The following is a 27054-nucleotide window of genomic DNA, read 5'->3' on the forward strand; positions in this document are numbered from 1 at the left end:
TTTTTCCTACACTTTTAATAATCTCGCTTAGGTTAATAAAGCATGTTTTATTAGGTGAATGGTTGTGAGGTGTCACCTTCCTACATGTGAGCATCCATTAGCTATCTTGGGAAGATACTTTTCTATCTTTAGTCCAATAGATGGTTGCTCCTCATTGGTTGGTGTTGCCACCTCCTCCCTCTTCCTAGCCTATATAAGCATGCTACCTGGCTTGTATTTGCATCTCTTGTTTTTGCATCCTCTTAATGCTATTTTTCTTCCAGCATTTGCATTACTCTCTTGGAGACTAACTCTATGATGCTATTTTGATTTTGTATCATTTGCATTCATAGTTTAGATATTTACTCTTTGCACTAGTTTTCTGGGTTATTAATCTTTTCAGATTCTAACATGGTATCAGAACCTTCCTGCTGCAGCTTGGTTGAAGAATTTTGAAGCCGTGATTTGAAGTCACAAACCCTAGTTTGTTTGTGCATTTTTTCTTCAAATCTGGGGATCAGCATATTTTTGGAGCACTTTCAGCCCAAACGGACATCACCATTGGATCCGGAAGGCCGTTTGCAATCAGGATTCATATAAAACTTTCCGTTTTTGGACAGAGGGCATTTTGAAGGATTTTTTTAGGCCCCCTAGTCACTGCCGTACGGATCATACGGACGCAGGGTCGGAAAAAAAAAAAAAAATTTAAACTACACTAACACCCCCCCATAAGCGAAGCTTAGGTGGATGTAGAAATGGGTCCCAGCAACGAGGCCATGTTAGGTACCCAAGTACAATGCAAGAAGATGCAACCTCTGAAAGCGGGGAAAGAGAGAAAACCACATGGGAAAAACCCTCCCCCAAAAAGAGGTAAGAACCTAGTGAAGAACTGAAGAAGTCTCCCGCTAGGGAAATTGTCCCCTAAAACAGGAACAAGGAGTGATCATGAAGAAGCAGCATCACTGAAGCATGAAGAACCGCAAAACTCTGTCAAAATGCTGATCTGTAGAACCTCCATGGAAATAGAAGGCACGAACCATTAACCAAAGAAGCATAGAACAACAATATAACCTCCCCTTAAGGTAGGTGAGGTGATAGGCAGCTAAAAAGATGGGCCAAAAATCTCCTACAACACAGGAGCCAAACACATCGAGAGTGAGGTACAAACACAAATAAAGGCATGTGTCATCGACACTGCATGAGAAATTAGAGAAAGAGGGCCTATAAGCGGCAAACAACTATCCCCCCCATGGCACTTTATATAATAGTGCGAGTACAACGAATCACAATGATGAGAAGGATCCCGAAACGCAAGAGTGGCACTTTATCTTAGTGTGTTGCATAAAGATGCTTACAATGAATATCAACAATGATCAGAAAAAACATAAGGCTGAAACAACAGAAGGTAAAGCCCAAAACGAAGCAACTGAAATAACAAAATCGATCTCCGGACCTGAAACAAACAGAATATCCACCAGAATGCTAAAACGCAAAAGACTGAATAGGATGTGTCTGGAATAGAATCTGGAACAACAACCAGCATCACTGGAAAGAGCACAGAAAGAGCTTTCCAGCGATATAAAGAAGTCCAAAATCGGAGATCGGAAGCTCAAGATACGCCTCCCGGAGTGCAAAATAGAACATCCGACTTTGACTGCCATAACAGGCAACCAAACTGCATCAAAACTCAAAAACACCTGTATCAGCATCTCCGTCTCAGAACCAGCTTTCCGACGCTTCTTTCGGATCGGAAAAATACCTCCGTATGCAAAAATTATGGCCAAAAAACCGAAGGTAGGTCCAAAATGACCCTAGGAGAGGTGCAAGAAGGTGCTGATGCAGGATGACATCAGCAGAACACGGCATTAAAATTGACGGCCCCTGGCCCGTCGCAGCAAAAATGGATGCCACGTGGCAGGGTGACGTGGCGGGTCCACATGGCAAGGTGCCACGTGCCGCCCAGGCCACGTGTCACCCTTGCAGTGGCTGCAAACGCTGACGGATCCGCAGAGCTGGCGGAGCGGTGCTAGAGACGGGCGGAGGCGGCGGAAACTGAAGCAGCGCCGGCGGAGGTGGCCGCAGGGGCGGCGCCGGAGTGGCCCGCTAAGTGAACCAAACTGCTCACCATTTCATCAATTGCAAAATTCTTTACCAAATTTAAACAATAACTCTCAACTTGCAAATTGTCATAAAAACTATCAAACAATGTACTAATAATAGATTGCTACCTCAACCAAAAGGTTACAAAGCTCATAATGCCCTTCATTGAAAAAATATTTCAAATTTATTAATATTAAAATAATTACTTGACACATTTTGTCAAAAATGAGAAATAATAATAAGTGGTGTACTGTGGGTAAGCAGAAAGGTGGTATGGGTCTGACGGATTTAAGGATGTGAGGGATAGCTCTTGCTGCTGAATGGATCTGTAAATCTCTTGTTGCCAATGAACCTTTGAAGGTTTTAAGGAATAATATTATGAGAGGTGTACCACTTAAAGGATCTTTACGAAAGGATCTTTGCAGACAGGTCTACAGATGGGTCACTTGATTTCTGGGCACTTTTTCTGATGTTTTTAAGTCCATTTGGAAAAGCTAGGAATATATGAGTCCTTTCCTATGTTCTAATAACCCCATTGCTTCTGACAATACTAGAGGTGGGGAAAGGTTGATTTAGAAGTCTGAAACATGGTTATAAGAGATTGGCACACCTGCAGGGTTGCTCTACTAAGGCCTGGGCCTCTCAGGGCATCAATACATTAAATGATATTATTCAGGATGGGGCACTGCTAGGGTAGTTAGAGATTCAAAATAAGTTTTCCCTTCCCAACACTCAGTGGAGGACCTACTCTGTCCTCAGGGATGCTTGTCAGATACTTTCACTTCCCAGAAGGTGTACCATTGATGAATTGAGGTTTGTACATACAATCAGGGCTAAAACTATTTATTCATACTTGGTTAATAAAGACTATGTGGGCACCTACATAAAGTTTGTAACCTAAATAAGGAAAATTCTGCTTGGCACAAAATCCTTGATGAGCTCTAGCATAAAAGGTAGAATCTAAGAAAAGATTCTTCTTTTAGCTCTTTCTCCTACACAGATTGCCAGTCTGGCTACCTGCAGGGGCTTGGGTAAATGCTCTATCAGTAGGGTCCCTGAAGCTATGAGACACATCTCTTTTGATTGCTCTTTGCTAAAGAAATCTGGGCTTTATTTGGCTTTTCTTATAATAGAAATGTTTGTATTTGTGAGGTGCTATCTGGTACTATTGATGGGCTTATGAGACATTTGAATTTCCTTTGGTCTGTGTAAGAATTTGCCTTAGGGAAAAATGACACCAAGATCAAGAAGCTCAAGAGCTTAGCACGATATGGACCAATGATATATGATCATAATAACAATATGAGAATGAATAATTGATAAATACACACTAGAAGTGCCTGTATATAAAGGCATCTAGAATGACCAGGAGTCAGCAAAGTGATAAGCATGACAACTAAGCACACGTCCACCGGAAGTGAATTATCCTCCATTGCGCATGAATGTATGTGCAACAATGAGAGGATAAGCATAACAAGATGTATCTCGTGAAGAGATGTTGTAGACACCATGTGCTTAAATAAGTTGTTAACTCCAGTGTTGTCAACAAGACAACTCACATGAGTACACATACTCCTAGGTGTCTACATGACAACTAATAATGCATTAACCTAAGTAAACTTAAGTAAATTGTAAATAGTTATTAATTATTTACACTAACAGAGTCTGGCTTATATGTTGAAATACTGTGGCTTATTTGGAAGCATAGGAATATTTACTTGTTTAGTGGCAATAATAGGTACCTTATTGAGTCTCTGCGGAGACTGTTTTTATTGACATTAACTTGCAGGTTTCTGTCACCTTGAGAATGAATAGAAGCAAGTTTGAGAGACTTCTTCATTCAGGGACAGAGAGAGTATTCAGATGGGAGATCTCCTGTGGCTTTACTTCGAGCAGAATTAGTAATGAAAGAACACCATTTGAAGTGGGTCTACAGAACTTCATGGGGTAATTAACCAGCACATAGAGAGAGAGAGAGAGAGAGAGAGAAAGAGAGCAGCAGCATTCCCCTCTGGTGTTTGATGCTGTCCCTTTAATTGCTGTACCTGTGGCTTCTGTTTCAGCTGAGCCTGACCTTGTAGTGAAGTACTGGATCATCCATATGCTGAGCAGATTGTCAACAAGTGTCCTGAGCTGAATGGAAGGAGCTCTTGGTTGGGTGGCTTGGGTTGATAAGATTCATGATACTCTTCAGGGATGATATACATGGAGATCAATTTTGTATATTTTAATATTTTGATGCAAAAGTTGTTGTATAGCATGTAAGTCTGAATGTATGTATGGAGATCAGCTATGTATATTTTGATGCAAAAATTGATGTATAGCATGTAAGTCTGAATGTATATCTTAGATAGTGTGATATCTAGTGTAAACTGATCGAATATGACAGGATATAAGCAGCTGAATGCTGGTATGAATATGTAACATAAAAAGGTGTATCTCGTGAAGAGATGTTGTAAACACCAACAGGTATAAGCAGCATATCTGTACATAATGTAAGCAGCATATAAATTTGATATAAGCAGCATAACAAGGTGTATCTCGTGAAGAGATGTTGTAGACACCATGTGCTTAAATAAGTTGCTAACTCCAGTGTTGTCAACAAGACAATTCATATGAGTACACATACTCCTAGGTGTCTACATGACAACTAATAATGCATTAACCTAAGTAAACTTAAGTAAAGTGTAAATAGTAATTAATTATTTACACTAACACCCCCCCTTAAGTGCAACTTAGGGGAATGCACTTAAGCTCACAAAAGCTATGATGAAAATGCATGATGGGTTCCAACTACAAGGCCATGTTAGGTACCCATGTACAAATGCAATGTTGTACATACAATGCTATGCAATGCAATGCAATCTCTTTGAAACCGGAGAAAGAGGGAAAACCTCATGGGAAAAACCCTCCCCCAAAAAGAGAGATATGTACAATAAAGAAAAGACGAGTCATGTGACCCCCCCGGTGAAAAATCCCGCACCCCCAAGAGATCTCACAAGTGAAGACACTTGACCTCAGTGAAAGGCTTGGTGAAGATGTCGGCAATCTGCTGCTCTATAGGACAATACTGCAATGCAATGACTTGCTAATGAATTAGCTCTCTAATGTAGTGCATATGAACCTCAATGTGTTTTGTGTGTTGACGTTGCACTGGATGTTTCGAGATTTCAATGGCACTGATTATCACAATGAATGACTATGGGTCTAGGTATGTCGAAACCAAACTCCTTCTGAATTTGTTGTAACCAAATAGCCTCTGTAGCCGCATTGACAACTCCTCAATACTCAGCCTCAGTCGATGAAAAAGCAATAGTGTTCTACTTTTGACTCTGCCACCAAATGGGGCCAAAACCAAGATGAAACATGTATCCTGAAGTGCATTTGCGAGAATCAAGATCTCCTACATAGTCTGAGTCTATATAACCCACTAACTATAGTCTAGTACCAGCTGCATAGCATATCCCATATGTATATGTACCCTGGATATAGTGCAAGATGCATTTGACTACCTTCCAGTGAAGTTCATGTGGCTCTTGCATGAAGCTAGAAACCATGCCAACTGCAAAGGATATGTCAGGGCGTGTATGTGTCAAGTAAATGAGACTTCCAACCGTCTATACAAAGTAGCATAACAAGTGGAGTGGAACACTTAGCTTCTAACTTAACACCTGAAAGAAATGGAGTAAATGCAATCTTGCAGTCACTCATGCGAAATCGAGCAAGTAGATCAAGAGCATAATGTGATCCCTAATGAAGACTGATGTATCTCAATACCAAGGAAATAATGAAGTAGACCCAAGTCTGTCATCGAAAATTTGTCCTACAAAGTAGCCTTGACACTATCAATGATGGATGTTGTACTCCCTGTAATGATCAAGTCATCAACATAAAGCACAAGTAGCAAGTGAGAATCATCCCACTGAAGAATGTAGACATTCAAATCGAAATGACATCTGGTGAACCCTGCCGAGAGAAGGAAAGAATCCATCTTGGCAGACCAAGCTATGGGAGCTTGTTTTAGTCCATAGATAGACTTTTTCAACTTGCAAGCCAAAGTAGAATCCTGAATGAACCCCTGTAGTTGCTCCATATAAATCTCCTCATGAAAATCACCATTCAAAAATGCGCTCTTCACATCCATCTAATGAACAACCCATTTTTAAGCTGCAGCTATAGCTAGTGTCAAACGAATGGAGTTCATTTTTGCAATTGGTGCAAAGTTCTCAGTGTAGTCAATGCTAGGTACCTGAGAGAAACCTTTTGCAACAAGTCTTGCCTTATGCTTATCAACACTTCCATCTGCTGCAAACTTGGTCTGATAGATCCACTTACACCAAACCAATTTTCTTCCCTTACGATGAGAGACTAAGTCCCATGTGTCATTTCTCATAAGAGAATCATATTCTTCCTCCATTGCTTTACCCCATTCTGGAATTCTTGAAGCTCCTTTGAATGATTGAGGATCAAAAGCAACTGCTATATAAGCATGAGGGAGTGAGTTGTGTTGTGATCTTGTCCTCCTAGTATCTGAAGGATTCTTTGCCAATGGTCCTGCCGCATCCAATGTCTGCTGAGCCCATTTAGGTCTTGTGGAAGAAGATGTAGAAGGGATATCCTCAACCTCTTCTGGCTGATGCCTCTATTTGACTCATGAACAAACATCTTCCAAGTCACTGTCATCACTATCACTTTCTTCAATGAAGGAGGAAGGAGGAGTTGAAGAAGTAAAGCTGGGACAACTTTCTTCAAAGTGTACACTCCTCTCATAGAAAATGTCATGTGTCTCTGGATCCATCAACTTGTAGGCTTTATGAGAGTCCGCGTATCCAAAAAAGATGCAAGGTTTACTTTGAGGTTTCAATGCCTTGTGTTTCCGTGGAGGTATTTGTGCCCATGTTGGACAACCAAAGACTCTAAAGTGCTTTACAGAAGGTTTCCTTCCAATCCAAGCTTCAAAAGGAGTTACACCATCCAAAGCTTTATGTGGACTTCTATTCTAGATGTAATTAGCACAATTCATTGCTTCAGCCCAAAAGACTTGATCAAGAGACTTATGTAGTAGCATGCAAGTGGTCATTTCCTTGAGGGTTCTGTTCTTCCTTTCGGCAACACCATTCTATTGTGGCATGTATGGTACTGAATGCTGAAAGTCAATTCCCTCTTGAGTACAAAAATCTATAAGTCTTGAGTTCGCATACTCCCCTCCATTATCTGTTCGAAGGACTTTGATGGCTTTCTCTGACTGCTTTTCTACTTGAGCCTTGAAGCTAAGAAATCGTTCAAACACTTCACTCTTATGAGCCATGAAGAATACCCAAGTATAGTGAGAGTAGTCATCAATGAAGGTGAGTGCATAGCGAGACTTTCCAAATGATGGCACTAGAAATGGGCCTGCCACATCACTATGAACTAGTTCAAGAACACATTGTGCTCTCCAAGACTTGCCCTTGTCAAACATTTTTTTTGGGTGCTTCCCGAGTGTGCAACCTGAACAAACACCTTCTGAAAACTAGACTTGAGGTAGACCATGAACCATGTTCTTGCTGCTAAGCTGTTGAAGATACCTGTAGTTGAGATGTCCAAACCTCTCATGCCACAGTTTGCTTTCTGTATTTGAATGCATTAACAAGGCTTGTGCATTAGATTTAGGCACAAAGGAAGAGAAAGTGTAAAGCCTTGAATCATGTTTAGCTTCACCTATTGCAATCATAGAATCATCTTTGATGCTTTTCGCAACAACTAAATCTGGAAGAAATTCAACCTTGTTTCCACCTCCATAGTGAGTGATTTGGTGGACTGAAAGAAGGTTGAACATAGAGAACATCCTTGAACACTCCACTTTCCATCTCAACTTCACCTTTTCCTTCAACTTCCACTTTAGTATCATCCCCTACAAAGATGTGAAGTACCTCTGAAGGTGTCATTGAAGAAAAATCTCTCTTTGAAGCACTCATGTGATGTGTGGCACCTGAGTCAATAATCCATTCTCTCTGACTGATAGTGTTTGTGAGTAAAGCTTGCCCTTTGCTCTTAGAATCTGAAGATGAAGACCCTTTCTTCTTATAAGAATTAGGCAATGAATCATTGTGTTTCTTCATGATGTTTTTCAATTCATCAATCTGTTTGTGATAACACTGATGTTCATCATGACCAGTTCTTTTACAATAGGCACACTTTTTCTTTTCCTGATTATTGTCCCCCTTTTTGTTGGTATTAGGAGAAGACTTGCCTTCTTGTTGATTTGATGTTGGAGGTGACTTTTTTGTGTCCCCTTGTTTGTTATCTTTCCAGTTTTTTTTGCCCTTGCCTTTATTTGAACTTTCACCAGTTGAACTTTTAGAGCTCTCATTGTTAGCCACCAATACCTTAGACTTTGAAGACTTGACAATCCCCATTGTTATTAACTTAGCTTGTTCATCCTCTAACAACAGAGCATAGTCATCAAAAGTGATTTTCTTATAAGAGGTCCCTAAGGTAGTTTTTGTGGTGTTGAAAGAAGAGACAAATGTGGAATATTCTAATGGCAGCTTATTATGAATTAGATAAATCAACCATTCATCTTTAATGGGACTACCACAATCATTAAGTTTTGTTCTCAACTCATTCGCCTTAATGATAAAATCCTAGATAGAATCAAAGCTCTTAGGATCTAGGGAGATAAGCTCATCTTCAATCTTGTAGACATCCTCCTCAGTCACTTTCCCGTATAGGTTTTTAAGAGCATCCCAAGTTTCCTTGGATGTATTATATTTTATGATCTGATAAAGGATCTTGTCATCAACCCCTAACCTAATGAGTCCTAGGGCTTTCCTATCTGTTGTTTCCCAAGCATGAATTTCACTTTGAGATATTTGATCACCTGTTGGTTTTGGAAAAGATCCATTTGCATATTGAGAAACTTCTTCATTCATTAATTCACAACATTTTTTAACTGACCATGTGGCATAGTTATGTGGTGTTAATTTTGGAACCTTAATGTTTCCCATAATGCAAGGAAAGAAAGATAACAGCACGAAAAGAGGAACACAACACCAAGAGACACCCCCCCTTTTCACTCAATCGAACCCCCCCCCCAATGAATGCTTTAGGCACTTTATACGCAGTGTGATTACAATAGCCACTTGCCAATTTACGCCAAAGTGAACTTTTGATTTTGCTATTTACAACCTCCTCTTGGAGTTCAAATCTAGTACTAAGGAATGTAGCTCAAATAACAATTTTGAAATTTGATCAAAGCAATACAATGCTAAAAGGACCTATTTCTGAAAGTGGTATTTCTGTCCACACAAGCCTATAATCTAATTGCAGATTTGGAAAGTAGACGAAAATTATGCACTTACAAAAAGACAAAACCTGAAAATGTGTCCAAATGACCCCGTACGAAGCATTTGAAGTTGCAAAATGCAAGATTGGACAAGTACAATCGCCAAAAATTGAATTTTCTGACAAATCCGTGCACTGAAACCAAAAAATAATAGCACCATTGAAAAGTTCAGGAAATTCTAGCCCAAATAAAAGAAAATTGCACCTGACTTAGACTCCGGATGACTAAGATCTGGTCTCCCAAAGTTGGACTATAAAATCAAAACTGCATATGGTGTGGGGTCTGCCTTGATGACGTCAGAAAACTGCTGGATTAAATTTGACGTCCAAACAACCGTCACAATAGTACAATGTCCTACTTGTGACGGTTAGACAACCGTCAATTTTAAGACTGTGAAATGGTGACGTCAGTTAAAAAAAGGCCAGCCGCTTTAGTGGAAGTACGGTCTGTACAGATGCTGGCGTCTCTGATCGTACGACTAATGTGGCAGATTTGATGTGGCGGTCGATTGTGCATACGGAGGCACTGATTGGGTAGCTGACATGTCTGATCGTACGCTTCCGTGGCAGTCATGTCAGATGACGATGGGGGCAACTAAGTGGCTGACGACAAAGATGGTGCCAGCGGAAGCTCAGGCGGCGTAGGAGGTGGTGCCAGCATTGGAGATCAGTGGTAGTTGTTTGCCACTGGTAATAGGTGAAGCCGACGAGGGCGGTGGGATATTAATCCCACATGCACTGGGTTGTACAAAACAATATTATATAGATCCGCAGTGACACGGAGTTTGAAGTGGCTTGGCGACAACAGGAATTATGTGAGATCCACCGCGGTGGTTTCGCCAGTATGTTGTAAATGTCAGTATGTGAGGTGAACGTTGGTATGTTGTGGCCGATATCTGTCACCGATTGGATGACATGCTAGCCGCGGTTGTGAAAGCCAATTGATGTGGAATATACTGGCCGCAGGCACCAAGGTTTGATCGCCCGGTTTGCCTACAAAAATTGCTCTCCTACAGGCCTGATGCTCAAAAAAAATTCGGAAAAAATAATGTAAATCTGAAAAAATAATTGCAAAGACGCAAATAAAAAATGCAGATCCGAAAATTAAATGCACAGATCTGAAGAGATCATACTAATTCTGCAAATCGGGCCTTTGGATTCCGATTTGCAAAAAAAAATTGCCTCAATTTTGACTATAGCCTAGGGTAGGCAAATTTATAGTCAAAATTCACCGAATCAATGCTCCGAATGCAATGGTGAGGTTCGCTTTGGCTCTAGACGCTCCCAATAACTGCAAATATTCCAAATCTGAATCATGATCCTCCGAGAAGTGAAGCAAAAATGGTCTCCAGTGGCTATGAAAATGAAGCTCCCTTTGCTCTGATACCATGTAAAAATTTGCCTTAGGGCAAAATGACACCAAGATCAAGAAGCTCAAGAACTTAGCACAATATGGACCAATGATGTATGATCATAATAACAATATGAGAATGAATAATTGATAAATACACACTAGAAGTGTCTGTATATAAAGGCATCTATAATGACTAGGAATCAGCAAAGTGATAAGCATGACAACTAAGCACATGTCATTAGAAGTGGATTATCCTCCCTTGTGCATGAATGTATGTGCAACAATGAGAGGATAAGCATAACAAGATGTATCTCGTGAAGAGATGTTGTAGACACCATATGATTAAATAAGTTGCTAACTCCAGTGTTGTCAATAGGACAACTCATATGAGTACGCATACTCCTAGGTGTCTACATGACAACTAATAATGCATTAACCTAAGTAAACTTAAGTAAATTGTAAATAGTTATTAATTATTTACACTAACAGAGTCTGGCTTATATGTTGAAATACTGTGGCTTATTTGGAGCATAGGAATAGTTACTTGTTTAGTGGCAATAATAGGTACCTTACTGAGTCTCTGCAGAGACTCATTTTTATTGACATTAACTTGCAGGTTTCTGTCGCCTTGAGAATGAATAGAAGCAAGTTTGAGAAACTTCTTCATTCAGGGATAGAGAGAGTATTCAGATGGGAGATCTCCTGTGGCTCTACTTCGAGCAGAATTAGTAATGAAAGAACGCCATTTGAAGTGGGTCTACAGAACTTCATGGGGTAATTAACCAGCACATAGAGAAAGAGAGAGAGAGAGAGAGAGAGCAGCAGCATTCCCCTCTGGTGTTTGATGCTGTCCCTTTAATTGCTGTACCTGTAGCTTCTGTTTCAGCTGAGCCTGACCTTGTAGTGAAGTACTGGATCATCCATATGCTGAGCAGATTGTCAACAAGTGTCCTGAGCTGGATGGAAGGAGCTCTTGGATGGGTGGCTTGGGTTGATAGGATTCATGATACTCTTCAGGGATGATATATATGGAGATCAATTTTGTATATTTTGATATTTTGATGCAAAAGTTGTTGTATAGCATGTAAGTCTGAATGTATGTATGGAGATCAGCTATGTATATTTTGATGCAAAAATTGATGTATAGCATGTAAGTCTGAATGTATATCTTAGATAGTGTGATATCTAGTGTAAACTGATCGAATATGACAGGATATAAGCAGCTGAATGCTGGTATGAATATGTAACAGTCTTGTACATGTGACAACCTACTTTATAATAGGAAAAAAATGACAAATAGTAATGATTCAGGTCCAAATTATCAAATTTTAAACATGATTATTTCCCAATCTCCATACCTTATCCCAAGAAAATGGGCTAATATCTCCTCTAAACTAAATTAATTAAAATGGGTATATGACACTTAAGCACCAAAAACCACCACAAAGACAATGTTGGGGATTTCATTCCAGGTCAAAACTAAGGCATGAAGTGCCAACTGTGGTTTTGAAAGTACCTGGATTCAGAAACCTCTAATACTTTTCGCAACTTAACCACAGGAGGGGGTCATGGAAAATGCAAAAGAGCACATTTTGGCAACTGGTGACAAGAGAATGCCCAGTCATTGTATCTCAAATCAGATATTTTATATTTATGATGGACAAACATTGTTAAGGAAACAAAGCAAACACATATTTAACCCTTTTTCTCAATTTTGAGGTCTACAAATATGGGCACTAACAAGCCTTACTATGGCATTCTAAGTATCACATATCTGATTTGACAATGCATTCTGACTTTAAGCAAACAGCAAATGGGCAAAAATGGGAAGACAGGAAGATTACAAAAATCTTTGCTATGGTTGACATCTTAGTAAACCTCTGCCACACATTGCATCCACTTGGAAGCTCTAAAATTGACTAAATATGTTCTCATAACTGGTCTCTCCACCCTTGACCAATCGGAATTTTTTGAAAAAGTGGAAGATGATAAAGAAGGCAGTTCAGTGGCATTTAATGATGGAAGAAATAGAATGGAATTAGTCAATACATCAAGAATGCCAGACTACTATTGCAGACCAAAATTAGCAGTTTCATGTTCCACCTTCAACATCTTTCAGCTGAAAAAGACATTTTCTTGGTTGTAAGGTGTTTTTCCATGTCTTGTTTCAATCTCAGATACCTTCAGCATTCACTCGTTGCAATTTGGTTGACACATGGGTATTAATTATTTTCTTTTTATCTTTGGCTATATCCTTCAGTAATAGTTTACTATTTTTCTATATATTTTCTGTGTAGACTGCATAGTTCTGACATATTCCAAATTGTCTTCAAATCATTTTCAAGGGATTGACTTATTAGCAGTTCCATTGGAAAATTGTATATGATATATTTTCCTTCCTGCAGCTATATGTGAGTGTATAAATGTATTTCAAAGTGTTCGATCATAGTTGAAAGTTTTCCCATAGTGGGAAAAGGTAAGAACTATTCCATAAACAATTGTAGAAGCAAGAAAGAGATATCAGATTTGTATAAATATAGATTTGTATAAAATTAAATAATTGTTAAAGATATGGATTTTGTGTTCAATCAACCCAAAAAACCTTTCAGAGCACAGAAATCAATTGTTCTTTGAACTGGAGTACATTTATGGTTCTATCTTTTCCTCAAAGACTACTATCATTCAGTTCTTGCCAAGTTGAACAAATTCGTGAAGACAGAGTAGCTATTATTTGAATTTCTGAAATATGTTTTATCTAAATTCGTGTCCACTTGCAATTGTGCAATGTAATCTTGGCAAGCTTCTCTCAAGGTTTTAATATTTTGGAGCCACTTTGGCATGTCTAAAACAAATTGCACTAATTCTAAGGTACAACAATGAATCATAATCAGACCATTTCTTGCCAAATAGGGAAATTTCCTTTCCAAAAGTTGCATCAATGATTATTCCCCTGTAAGCTAGTGGGTTTATTGCTGAGATCAAAGTTGTGATTTGATAAAGCTTCTTGTTTATTTCTCATTTTCCCTAATTTTCACTTGTATCAATACGAACCACATATAAACCAGTTCAAATCATACTCAAATTGTCAAATTGTTTCTTCTCATTCTGCAGCTCTTCTTTTTTATTGCTACAAACATATTCAGAGGCTGTAAAATTGTTAAGTTTTTAACTTTTTATTATGCAAGGCTTGGGTCCTTGAAGCTACTCTAAAATATTTGGACAATTCATTGTGATTATTGAATTGGACTCTGAATCACCATTCTCTAATATCAACAATCTGGTTCACCATGGAAAGCTGGAAACCATTAGACTTCTACCCTCACAACTTCTAATTTCATCTAAATGATATGCTCCTTGTCAAATGCTCTTGTATTCTAATCTCCACATATTTATTGAGACTTTTTGTCAACAATTTTATGAGCTCTCAAGAACATATTATTGGGTCTTTCACAGTGATAGTAGTGCCTCACACAATCAATGCTATGTTACTTTATGCTCAAAATTTTATCATTAAAGCTAACCTGCCCCCACTGACAAGGCCTTCTGCAGCCTTCTCCAGAAATGCAGATACTCTTTGGCTTCCTTCTGGTGCTATTCTCAAAAATTCAAATATTCTGACCTGTAAAAAATTGCAAACCAAAAATATAAATTCATAAAGGGCATCTATGTGCCTGTGTATATTGAAAATGAAAGTCAATAAAACTGTCAAAGAAAGAAACAGATATTTAACCTACCATATTTCTTGTCAGAAAGCGTCCAAAGGATGTCAAACGAAAACTACTGAGAGAAAAATGACTTGTATCCAATGGTAAATACCATGGTACTGGCGATGAGACTGCAAGGTCTTCTTCAAATAGAACCTGCAAGAAAATGTATACCTTATTAGCAATACACTATATTTTTATATCATAAAAGTTAATCATTTTCCTCTGACAATAAGCCAGAGAAAGCAAATAATATTCTCTAGGAAACAAATTGTATTTTATAGGTACATGATAAAAAATCTCGCAGTTAGGTTATGAAATTATTATACCTCCTTTTAATTGCTTTACCAATTGTTTAATAGCCACAATTTTAAAGGAATGGTATAGCACTGATTAGGGAGACCTACTCTTCATTGCAATGGTTACCTATGTAAGCTGTCTTCTTCTATTATCTGGTCATTCATCTTGATGATAAACCATATTTTGTGGTTGTAAATACCTTTTTGACATATAAATATGCAATTTTATCTCTAATCTAATTCTCAAGATTAGGATTGTTGAAGATTGGGTATCTAGCTGCAACTTTTGTTGGGTAAACAAATAGTTTGATAGACCAACAAGTGACAAAACCTCAGAAACTACTTGCAAGTTTAAAATCCATTAATTGCAAATTTGTGACAATGTTAACAACCATTTTTTGTTGATGGCAATACTTGCGTGGAATCATGCAATCCATAAGTCCTAGCTTTTGAACTTCATCTAGCAAGTATAGAATTCCATCTAAAGCATAATGACCTATTTCTTAATTCTTTACATACCATAAGTATATGAGGGAAAAGTCATCAAATCTGGAGTTTTCTCCAGAAAATATCTCCATTAATCTAAACTTAAAGGATATGATGGTAGCAGACCAAACAAAGAAAGGGAAACAAACTGATGCCTTGCAGAAATATCAGCTGCTGGGGAAATTGATTGGCATTCTACACTGAGATTAGGAGAAAAAAAAGAATGAATGAGCATGTAAGTGTTAGCAACATGCAGCAGAATATTGGATCTGTACAACTAGTTTAATGTCTATATGCTGATATACAACATAAAATGTGTGTGTGTGTGTGTGTACAGAGACGGAGAGAGTAAAACAACAACAATAAAAGTAAAAAGAATATTACTGAAATGAGAATACAAATAACAATATAATGAAGAAGAAGAATGACCAATGCACTAAAGCATAATACCAAGAGAAAAGAGAAGTTGTTTAAGTCTACCATTATCTTACTCTGTCACTTGTATAAGCTCCAGAGAAGACCTACTATAAGCCTTGAAAAATGCACGGCTATCATACCTAAGAATTCTTATAAAAGTTTTGAATGTGAAAAAGCTTTCCACATCACAAATCTGAACATAATACTCCTGCTAAATCTAAACACTTTCAAAACAATGAGGAAGCCAAGAAAAAAAAAAGAGAACTCATCCACCATTTAAACAAGTTCGCAGAGGGAAGGAAAATTATAACTATTTTTTTAAAATTTGGCCGCAGTCCACGATATTGAGGTTGGTTTTATATTTCGCTGAGAATAATTATAGTCCATGAACTAAAGATATAAGAACATGTCACGAAATATGAAACTTTGAGTTCCACTAGTGGAAACAAGTTGAAATGGACCACCACGATCAGAGATCACTAAAAGTCCTTGTAAGCCAGTTTCTCACTCTACAGTAACCACCTGGTCTAGATACCTAATTATGCTTTTGCTTATGGAATAAACAAATATCGTATAATATACCTCAAATCCAGCATACTTTAGAGCTTCTAGACATTGACTTGTGGTGCGGATGTCGGGAAGTCCATCCCCAAGTTCAATCTCTGCCTGTCATTTATTATTCATGAAAACAAAAAGTCAGGAAAGTAACTAATTCTAGAACTGTATATGACCTGTCATGATTTATAGCACAGAGAAACTTGATTTGGGAGGGGTCCAAACCTTAATCTTCTGGTGTTCTTCATTCTTTGGATCAAAAGAACCAGTCATACACCACTCATATGCTGCAAATAGCTGTCCAGGCTTAAGTACTCTTTTTATCTCTTTATAGCAGCCAATCTTATTCACCAGTTGCATAATGTTTGTGAGTATTGAGAATAAGGCATACGAGAGAAATATAGAATACCATAAAAAGCACGAGACAGCAATATGATCTTTTCAAACAGTTACAAAATAACTTCATGGAAATCCATAATTGCAAAATGAAAAAATTGCAAATCTTGATTAGCTGATTAACTTTACATACTTACCGCATCTGGGGCATGACAAGTAGCCTCAATTGCATATATTGCATCAAAAGAATCATTTTCAAAAGGCATCTTCATGAAATCTCCCTATAAATTAAATATCAAAAATCGATTCTTCAACAAATATACTCATGGCCGGAACATTGATAGAAAACAATTTAGTTAATAAGTAATGGGCAAACTTCAAGCACTTTTACGTTTCCACATCTTTTTATTTAGTTGAACTCCTAAGATGTACTGAAACTAATAAGTGAAAAACTATCTACCTTCACAAAACCACAGGTTTTATCCAGTCCACAAAGCTTGTTCAATTCCTGGAAATAAAAAAGAAGGGGTAAGTGCAAGCACACTTAAAAATAAATTGGTATGGTGCACCAAGTATTAAACAAAACAAGAATGGTGTCACTTAATTTTCCAGCACATTCTTGTTAATACAAAGCTGCAAGTGCGTGGAAATCACATAGTGAACATTCCACAATAAATATATGGTGAGAAGTTGAAAACCATAAAGATAGACAGGCAATTTACAGAGGACAGAAGAGATTTTTAATTAAAAAAGTAAAGCTGAAGCATTCATTTCAAAACATTGTATGCCCAAATGAGACTATTTATAGAGGCAACTTACTGTTCCTCTTGCTATTTGGTAAGCATTATTGTTCAGGCCTGTTACCGAACTGCAACTACATACAAAGTCACAGAGTAATGAGGTTAGATAATTCTCCGATTTAAGTATAGATGTTTTGGATGCTATTAAGAAAATTAACCATAGTGTATATAAATTTTCTCCCATGAATAGTAAGTACTAGAGCAAAAGACAAGAATAATTTGTCAAAGAAAAAAGGAAAAACAAATAACGCTATGGTTTTAATTCTGTATTATTGAGAATCTAGTTTTATAAATTACCAATATATTGTACCAGTTTGCTTGTTTCGAGTTTATTCTTCATTTTAGGCCTACATAATCTACAATGGTGTTAGAAACAGGATAATATATTCTGTCTTTCCTCTTGAAGCAAAGTTCAAATGACATTTTATGAAAAAACCCTGGCATAAAATTAGGGGTTACAGAACTTCCTTTCATTGCCCAAACAACAGCAGCAAGAATCTTTATATTGTTTCACCAATCAGAGTATAGAATATACTCGCCAGAATGATTAAGTTTAGCTTAACTTTGAATTGTAAAGCAATTCATAATGGAAAAAAGGTATCAAACAAAATTTTGTTTCACATTATCAATAGGCCGCCATCAGCTATATAATAAAAATGGCTATAAATGTGTTGTAATGAAAACTTGGTCATAACCTACATAAAATTTGAGCCCTCTGAAGCAAACGTGTGGTCTGCACAAGACATCTAAAAGTCTGATGGTGCAGTGAAGTAGGAAACTGGTGGTCATGAACATTTATGGTTTCTGCAATGTTACTTCCCAGGTCTGCAATTTTGAAAAAGCAAAAGTAAACAGAATGAGAGTATTGGAACTGGTTATAGATAATGGTGAAAGAATACTGGAATAGGATCATTGTTCGATATCATGGCTCATAATGTCTTGACAGACATGTTTGCCAAATGTGGAAACATATAGAAAGGCCACGAGTTGTTTGACAGAAATGTCTCAACAAGATGCAGGATTGTGGAATGCAATTGTTATTCAATATGCACAGAACGAGCTTTTGCTTACAATAGAGTTTTTTACAGAAATTTCATTGGTAGATGTAAATCCAAACTCAATAACTCTTTGCAGTATTCTCCCCATGCCATACTCATGATGTGATGCTAAAACTTTACTTGAATATGGAATCCCCAACTACTCTAAGGTCATGGAAAATCAACTATTTTTGCACCTTGAACTGGTCACACATATAAATACCAATAGCATAAAAGTGGAGAGTTGACTTTCAGTGCACTTTGAAAATCCTGACAAGTTGGTGAGACTGAAAATAATTTGGTTTTACAACCTCTAAAGCTCAATTGCACACAAAGGACCAGGAGTGTTGACTATTTTTGCACATGAAACCCCACCATTATTGCCTAGGTGTTGAAGTTTGGCAACAGTCTTCTAGTATATTCATCTCTCAGTCCAAATATGTCAAGGCTGTATTAGACAAATTCTGTATGCAAGATTGCAAATTTGCATCTACAACCATGGAGAAAGGTATCAAGTTATCAGTCAAGCCGATTCTACTATCATTGATGATACTATATACAGGCAACTAGTAGGCAGCTTCATCTACCTCTCTGCTACTAGGCCTGACATCAGCTTCACAATCAGCTATATCTCACGCTTTATGACTGCTCCTAAGGCTAATCATTGAATGGCCACAAAGCGTGTGCTTCGTTATGTGAAGGGCACTTCTGATATGGACTGTTGTATTCTTGAAGGTCTAATCCTAGACTCGGTGGGTTCACAAATTCAAATTAGGAAGGCTTTGTTGATGATCAAAAGTCAACTTCTAGATATATGTTCAGTTTGGGATCCGGTGCAGTCACATGGACCAGTAAGAAGTAGTAGGCAGTTTCTCTCTCCTCTACAGCGGCCGAATACAAAGAGACTATTATGGCAAGATGTGAAGATGTTTGGCTTCGTCGAATTCTTGGGGATATGCAGATGTCACCAGCCAGAGCGACTACTCTGTTTGTTGATAACAAAGGCATTATCAAGTTAGCCCAAAATCCAATCCTCCATGAACGAACCAAGCATGTAGATGTTCATTGTCACTACATACGACAACTGGTTGAAGACGGAATTAGTTAGCTTTAGTTAGTTGTAGCTTTTTTAGCTTTCTTTCAACTAGAATAGAATGTTTCTATTCTTTACGATTGCTTCCTAAGGAAACATCATTCCATTCTTTTGTATATAATGACCTCTCGGTCTCTGTTAATAACAAGTATTTACCAATTACTTTGTAATATGGTAATGATGGTCACCTGGCATCCCATTGCAAGTTGGACACAAATCATCAGAACTATGTTGGACCATGGAACAACATAAGGAGGACATGCTACAAATGTCATATGAAAAGTCATATTGCCAAGGATTGTTGGATAAGTGCAAACCCAAACAGCAACACAATGATAACAAAGGAAAAGACAAGGCCATTGATTTTGAGCAAGCCAACAAAGACTTTTCCATAATATTGACCAAGAAAAGGTTGGAGGATATTGGAGTAAAGATTGGAGAAGCAATAAGCTCATCGACAAGTGGTGAGACTTCCCAATCAAGTTAAGCTACCAAAGTTTAAGAGGGGTAAGGCAAGCAAAAGACAATTTTGCATCAGTCCCCATATTCAAATCAGTAAGTCACAACAAGTGATGCATTGAAAAGGTGACATGATTCACCGAAAAAGTACAAACAGGTTGTCTCCAAAATTTGACCAATGGGTGACTTGTCAAAAAGCATTTAATGCACAAAGGTAGAGGCGGGTAAGAGATAAGGTTATTGTTAGGACCTCAACGTTACTTTTCAACCGAATCTATAAATGGAAATATCATTATGCAAATATCACTTTTGCAATCTTGAGATCTAGAGAGCTTTTGTTCACAAAACCCTAGTTACCAAAAGAGCAATCTTTGTACGAATCTGAGCGAGAAACTACTAGTCACTTTGTAACCCTAGAACTAGTCCAATGCAACAAATCATGTAAGGAGAGATCATTTCAAAGCTAAATCTTACAATGGCACAAGAACAATCTCATGATCTGTATGATATTGAATTGGTCGATGGACAAAAAGGAGAGCCACTTGTTTATGAACCAATCATGCAAAGCACAAACGTAAGGGGCATAATGGGACACTCCTAACTTCTTCAAGGAGGAATGGGTAAGATTCGTGCTAAGTAGAGTGCACGATGTGTATATGTGACTTGATAAGCCCTACAAGATCACGAAGGAAGTGATTGAGAGAGTTATGGCGTTCAACAAAACTAGAGTAGAATTGACCACTCGTAAGCACAAGCCAACAGCAGTGGCAAAATTAACTGGATGCCATCACAATGGCAAAATGTGCTCATTGAATAGTGTTACAAATGATAAAGTGCAGTTAGCAACAAGGGTGATTGCACACAGGCTTTACCATTCGAGCAGGATAAATAGTGTGCCTAGAGGAGCGATGTACGAAGCACAAGGGATCATAAAAGAGAAAATCAAGCTTAACCTAAGCGGTTGGCTGCACAATCAAATGATGGAGAACATGATAAAGATCAAAAGGGACAGTAGTGCGCACATATTCAAGTTCGGCAAAATACTGGTGAATTCATTCTTCTACTTCAAGGAAGAATACCCTAGATACAAAAAGTTCTAATGGAAGTCCATGTTAAGTTTGTCGGATTGTTTTCTGCAAATGTAATAGCACTACCATATTTCTATGTTCCAAATGCAAATTGAATGTTATATAAAAATGCATAGAAGAGACATGTCTCTACGGTAATTACATCCATTAGATAATATTAACATTAATATATAACATATCTATATAAAATATAATTACATATTACATATATAATAATATATAATAAATATATAAGTAGATATATGAGGGTTTGTCTAATTAATGATTAACCAAAATCCATAGAAGGATTATCTCTAGGCCAATTCAATCCAACTAAAGCTACAACATTAACACTCTCTCTTAGCTAAGGAGAATTGTTATAGAATACGTTATGCTCTCAAGCATATAGAAAGATATCATCTCAATATGATATTCTTGGAATGGCATATTTAAGGATATCAACATATATCCATCAACTTAGATGTTATCTTTTGATATCATCTGAAATATGATTCAGCAAGAAATATCAATTATATGATATTCATCATACTTATATTCTCTTGGTATGTGCACTAGCATCATGATCACGATGCCTACCAAAAGAATATGTTATATCCTAGATGGATATGGGTTCTCTGATCTCCAGCACACTCCAGGACAACAACTTAATGTAATCTATCAAATAACAGTCATGATCTCAAGGACAACAACTTGATGTAGTCCATCATGATGAGTATCATGATCTCAAGGGAGGATTTGATCAATATGATCATCTCAAAAAAATGGTGATCTGATTTTGAGAAATATTATCCATCTCACATTCTTGTGATATGAGCACTAGCATCAACACCAAGATGCCTATTAACAAGAATATCATATCCTAGAAAGATATGAGTTATCCAATTTCCAACACACTCTGGGACAAAACTAAATGCGGTCTATCAAATAACAACCTTGATCTTAGGGACAACAAAGTAGTCTCCATTATGATAAGTATCACGATCTCCGACACACTCTAGTACATCAACTTAATGTAGTCTATCATGATACATTAGTTATCATGATCTCCGGCACATTCTGGGACAACAAGTTAATGTAGACTATCAAGATAATAGATCAAAAACTCAAGAACAACAAATGTAGTATCATGATCTCTGACACATTTCGAGACATCGACTTAATGTACTCTATCATGATACATTCGTTATCATAATCTTTGGAACATTTTGGGACAATAACTTAATGTAGTCCATCATGATAATAGGTCAAGCCATTGTTAAGATCATCACCTTACAGTAGCGACCTCACAACACAAACATCAATGAAAGATTACCCCTCATGATGTTTTCCAACAAAATCATGTAGAAACTCACATGAAACCCACCATGAACCATGTTAGAGGGTGGATAAACCATAGCTGCTCCTAAAGGTTGGAACAAGGGCTTTCACCTTAAACTTCTCTCTCATAGAGAAGAATGCATTACAAGGAATTTCACCTCAAACTTTTCTTTCGTAGAGAAGAACTCATTAACAAGGAATTGCACCTCAAAATTCTCCCTCTAAACAAAGAATCTGGGAAGCCAAATCATCTGGCTGCTCCCTTTGAAGCTCTCTTCGTCCAAGAATACCTAAGGTAAATTGTCAAACTCCCTCTGAATCTAATATCAATCTTCTAACTTTCTAGTGACAAGTTGTCACTTCCTCATGATGTACACAGGGGTAGGCCAATCAAAATCATGCAATCACACACATATTTCTAGACTCCCTCTTAATATAGAAGAATACTCAATCTCAATTATCAAAGATATTCGCTTCAAGAGCCTCACTTTACCTAGCCTAATCATCAAATGACTAATGAGTTCTAGACCACACCTTCTTTGAAGCTACTATCATAAGATTGAGTCTACTCAATATTTGGTAGCATGTGTAAAGTACCAATCTTCTTTTCCTGCAAGAATTTCTCCAAACATAAAGGAAAAAATGAAGGCAAATGGCTTTTTTTATGGTACATATAGAAATCCAATTAAGAGAGAATACAGTGAGTACATAAATGTAATACTCAAAGACAACAAATTGAGTCAGCCTAGTGACTTGGTATAAAGGAAAGTTTGTTAAGCCTAACAACCTAATGGCTTTCCTTCAGCAGAAGAACAGGATATGGTTTGCAAACTAAAGAAAGCATTATATGGACTAAAACAAGCACCTAGAGCTTGGTATGCGAGGTTGGACAATCATTTGATCAATTTTGGGATTTGTGAAAGGTAATGCAGACATTAATTTGTATATGAGAAAGAATGACAATGGTTAGTTGATTATTGTAGTATTTATTGATGACATCAATTTTTGAGGTAATGATGAAGCTAGCAAGACATTTTCAGAAGAGATGAAGAAAGAATTTGAGATGAGTATGATAAGTGAGATGAAATACTTCTTGGGATTGTAGATTGTTTAGGATAAGGATGACATCTTTATATCGCAAGTTAATTATCTTAAGGATTTGTTGAAAATATTTGGATTGAAAAATTGTAAACCTGTTGGAACACCCATGGTGACTGGATGTAAGTTGTCAGGCAAAGATGAATCACCTAGTGCATTACAAACAAGATACAAATCTATGATTGGAGGTTTGCAATATTTGACACATACTAAACCAGATATAGCTCATGCAATTGGAATAGTGGCTAGATTTCAAGTAGATCCTAAAGAGACACATCTTGCAGCAGTTGTAAGAATTTTCAAATACTTGAAAGGAACTTCAGATTATGGCCTATAGTATGATAGATCACATAATTCCACATTATGTGCATATAGTGATGTTGATTGGGTGGGAAGCGTAGATGACAGAAAGAGCACCAGTGGTGGAGCATTTTTCTTAAGAGGAAGATCGATTTCTTAGCTAAGTAAGAAACAGGATTGCATTTCACAAAGTAAAGCAAAGGCAGAATATGTAGTAGCGGCAAACAATTGTAATCAGATAATTTGGATGAAGCAAATACTAAAGGACATTGGAATTGAGTTTATTGAGCCTGTTATCATACATTGTGATAATACAAGTACACTTAGCATGTCAAAGAATCCAGTATTACATTCAAAGACAAAACACATTTCACTTAAGTATCACTTTTTCAGAGAAAAGGTAGCAAAGAAAGAGATCAGATTGGAGTATGTTAGCACAAAGGAGCAGATAACAGACATATTTACCAAACCTTTGGTTAAGGACACATTTGGGTACTTGAGAAGTATGCTTGGGGTCATACCCTATTGGAGGCAATGTCCCTAGACCCCCATGAGGGTTTCTACCCCTCAACCTTATAGGGAAATTGCCTCCAAATCCCCATATGGGGTGTCGCCCCTGAACACCATTTGGGTCTCCACCACTAGACCCCCTCTAGTTATTAGGATCCCTTGTCATGTAGAAACTTGATTACAATTAGGGCCCATTTGGCTGCCAGAATAGGAATAAAAAAGTTGAATATGTTTTCCATTTTCTGTTTGGTTCGTCACTTGGAATAGGGAATAGGAATACGTATTCCCATTTTGCCTCTAAAATGAGCTTATACCCATTCCAAAAAATAGCTATTATTGGAATAGCCATTCCTATTCCCTATATTACATGCCTATTCTCCATTCCTATGCCTGCAACCAAACAGGCCCTTAAGTAGTAACGATGAATTGGAATCTAACTCTTGAGAATTGGTGCAGACATTATTGTTGCACAACTTGCCAAAAAATATCTTTAGATGAGATAGCTGGTACAGTACATGGGGATTAGAACGTGACAGTATAACTCATTGTGGTTAAAGTGAAATTGAACCAAATATTGTTTTTCCTGTTTTTATAGTCACTCTATTTGTTTCTATAATCATGGTGAAGTCTCTTTAGATGAGGCAGTTTCTGTGACACAACTAGTTAGAGTGGCACTCCAATTGGTTGTGGTTCAAATGAAATTGAGCCGAATGTCAATCTTGATGCTTTTGATGAAAAATATATGAAGATTACTAAATTATTAATTGCAATTTTGAATTTTCATTGTGTAATGACATTTCGATTTTGCATATTATGAATATGAGATATTTAGATATTCTATTTATTGGCAATTATGATTATTGTTGCTCTTATAATTTATAATTCTAAATAGCACACAAAATATAAATGAAATTGAAACAAATGTCAACCTTGTTGCTTTTGATGAAGAAGAATATGAAGATTACTAAATATTGATTGCAACTGTGTATTTGCATTCTGTAATGACAATTTCAGGCTTGAGTAATTTCAGTTTTGAAAACCGTGATTATGAGTTATTTATATATTCAATTTAACAGAGACAGAGATACTTAGAGGTGCCATTTTTTAATTATAATTTAATAGCTAATAGCAAATCTGAAAATATAACGGATTGTAACTAATAACTATAATTCAATAATACTTGTAAAACCAAAATCCCCCTACCAACACTGAAATCCCCACTCAATGCCATTGTTGCGGTTGCTCTTAAATTCAAAACACTCAAAATGGTGTTCAACACCATTAGATCTTCACCAATGAACCCTACAAAGTGCAAAGTCTCCAAGACAAGAGACATGTCCCAAGTTATCAGGGATGCGTCTAAATATGTACATATATACATCCCTACATACGTACACGCCTATATATGTACATACATATGTGCATGTGCGTGTACGTACGTAGATACCTACATATGTATGTGCATACATATGTACCCACATACATATGTACCTACCTAGATACCTACATACATATATTAAGCATGAATGCTTGATATTTCTATATGGGAGACTTTGTAAGTATGTCAAAGAGATGATTAAGTACTTATGTGTTGCATTCGTGACAGTGTTTGTCATTGATTGTCAACATACCAATTTTCTGGACAGTTCAACCACAGTTACAGAGGAAGATTCATTTGGCGAGGTTTGTGGTTGGAGATTTACGTTATGCGCACTTACAGGAGTATTCAAGAATGTGTTATGGTGCTATGTCTATGTTCGCAGAAAGAGATATGAAGATTTGTGAGTGTTACACAAGATTTTGTGGAGACTACTCTCAGAGCAAGTTTCTAGTAACAATTTCTGGTATTTGTGTTGCATCTTTTCAGTGACATTGAGGATCATTCAGCAGGCTTGGATTATGGTAGAAGACATGTTCAGGATGCTATGATTAACTTGGCAGAATCAGATGTTCATTATGTGATGAGTTGTGGAGTCTATTCAGTGTGTTGTTCCCTGGAAGCCAACTTTTGTTGATATCATTGTGGGAAGTGTTATTTGTAATGTAACGTGTAAATGTAATATCTTAATGTGGTCCTATATTATTCATTGTAAATTGAGAAAGCATCAAAGCCGACTCAATTTGTTATTAGGACTTGGTATAAAGGAAAGTTTGTTTCTTTGGTTGTGAGTGTGGCATTGGATGAGTGAGATCACATATTATATTATGCAAGCTTTCGATGTGAATTATGTATAATCAAAGAGAGATTGATGTTGTTGATGTATTGTGAGCTTCAAAGGAACTATATTAGCAAAGGAGTTGTCGTTTAGTCAGTTCGAGAACTTGGATATGTTATCTTGAATATTGTATAGTGAAGACAGTGTGAGGCTAATTGAACAGTGGGTTTAGTTGTCCTCCTTTCACTCCTCACAGGGTCGGCACAACTCCTAACAGGGTTGGAATCTCTTGACAAGGATTCAAAGTCTCCTAACACGGACTCATATGTACTAATTGTATTTTATTTGACTCCTAATAGGGTCACATCCTTTCACAAGGAACTTTCTATATTAGTACATCATCTTGCGGGCATCACTCCCCCAGGGGTTTTCCTTAGTTAACATATCTGGTGTTATTGTGTATGGTTATCCTTATATGGTTGTTGCATCTTTTGATTACATGTTTTAGATTTGATAAAGTTATTAAGAGTTATTTTAAACACATAATTGATTCGCCACCCCACTCTCCCTTCCCCACCCTCTTAGTTATCTTGGTAGACTTTACTAACAACATATATGTGTACCTACAAATGTACATAGT

At 37.2% G+C, this 27054-nt stretch overlaps 1 protein-coding gene across 3 annotated transcripts in view; it reads right to left on the minus strand.

Annotated features, from left to right (window-relative positions):
• LOC149563836 (cycloartenol-C-24-methyltransferase-like) overlaps positions 1 to 27054 on the minus strand; it is a 42907-nt gene that overhangs the window by 4639 nt on the left and 11214 nt on the right. For all 3 annotated transcript variants that reach the window (XM_089826965.1, XM_089826964.1, XM_089826966.1), the window contains 7 exons: positions 17376 to 17430; positions 17017 to 17064; positions 16754 to 16837; positions 16446 to 16562; positions 16248 to 16331; positions 14494 to 14619; positions 14281 to 14378 (listed from right to left, as the gene is read on the minus strand). In XM_089826965.1, coding sequence (XP_089683091.1) covers positions 14281 to 14378; positions 14494 to 14619; positions 16248 to 16331; positions 16446 to 16562; positions 16754 to 16837; positions 17017 to 17064; positions 17376 to 17430 — 612 coding nt within the window. The remainder of the gene's footprint in view (positions 1 to 14280; positions 14379 to 14493; positions 14620 to 16247; positions 16332 to 16445; positions 16563 to 16753; positions 16838 to 17016; positions 17065 to 17375; positions 17431 to 27054) is intronic.

The sequence above is a fragment of the Cupressus sempervirens genome, chromosome 4, assembly GCF_028749045.1.
Source record: "Cupressus sempervirens isolate cs-2001-9-10 chromosome 4, ASM2874904v1, whole genome shotgun sequence".
Lineage (NCBI taxonomy): Eukaryota > Viridiplantae > Streptophyta > Pinopsida > Cupressales > Cupressaceae > Cupressus > Cupressus sempervirens.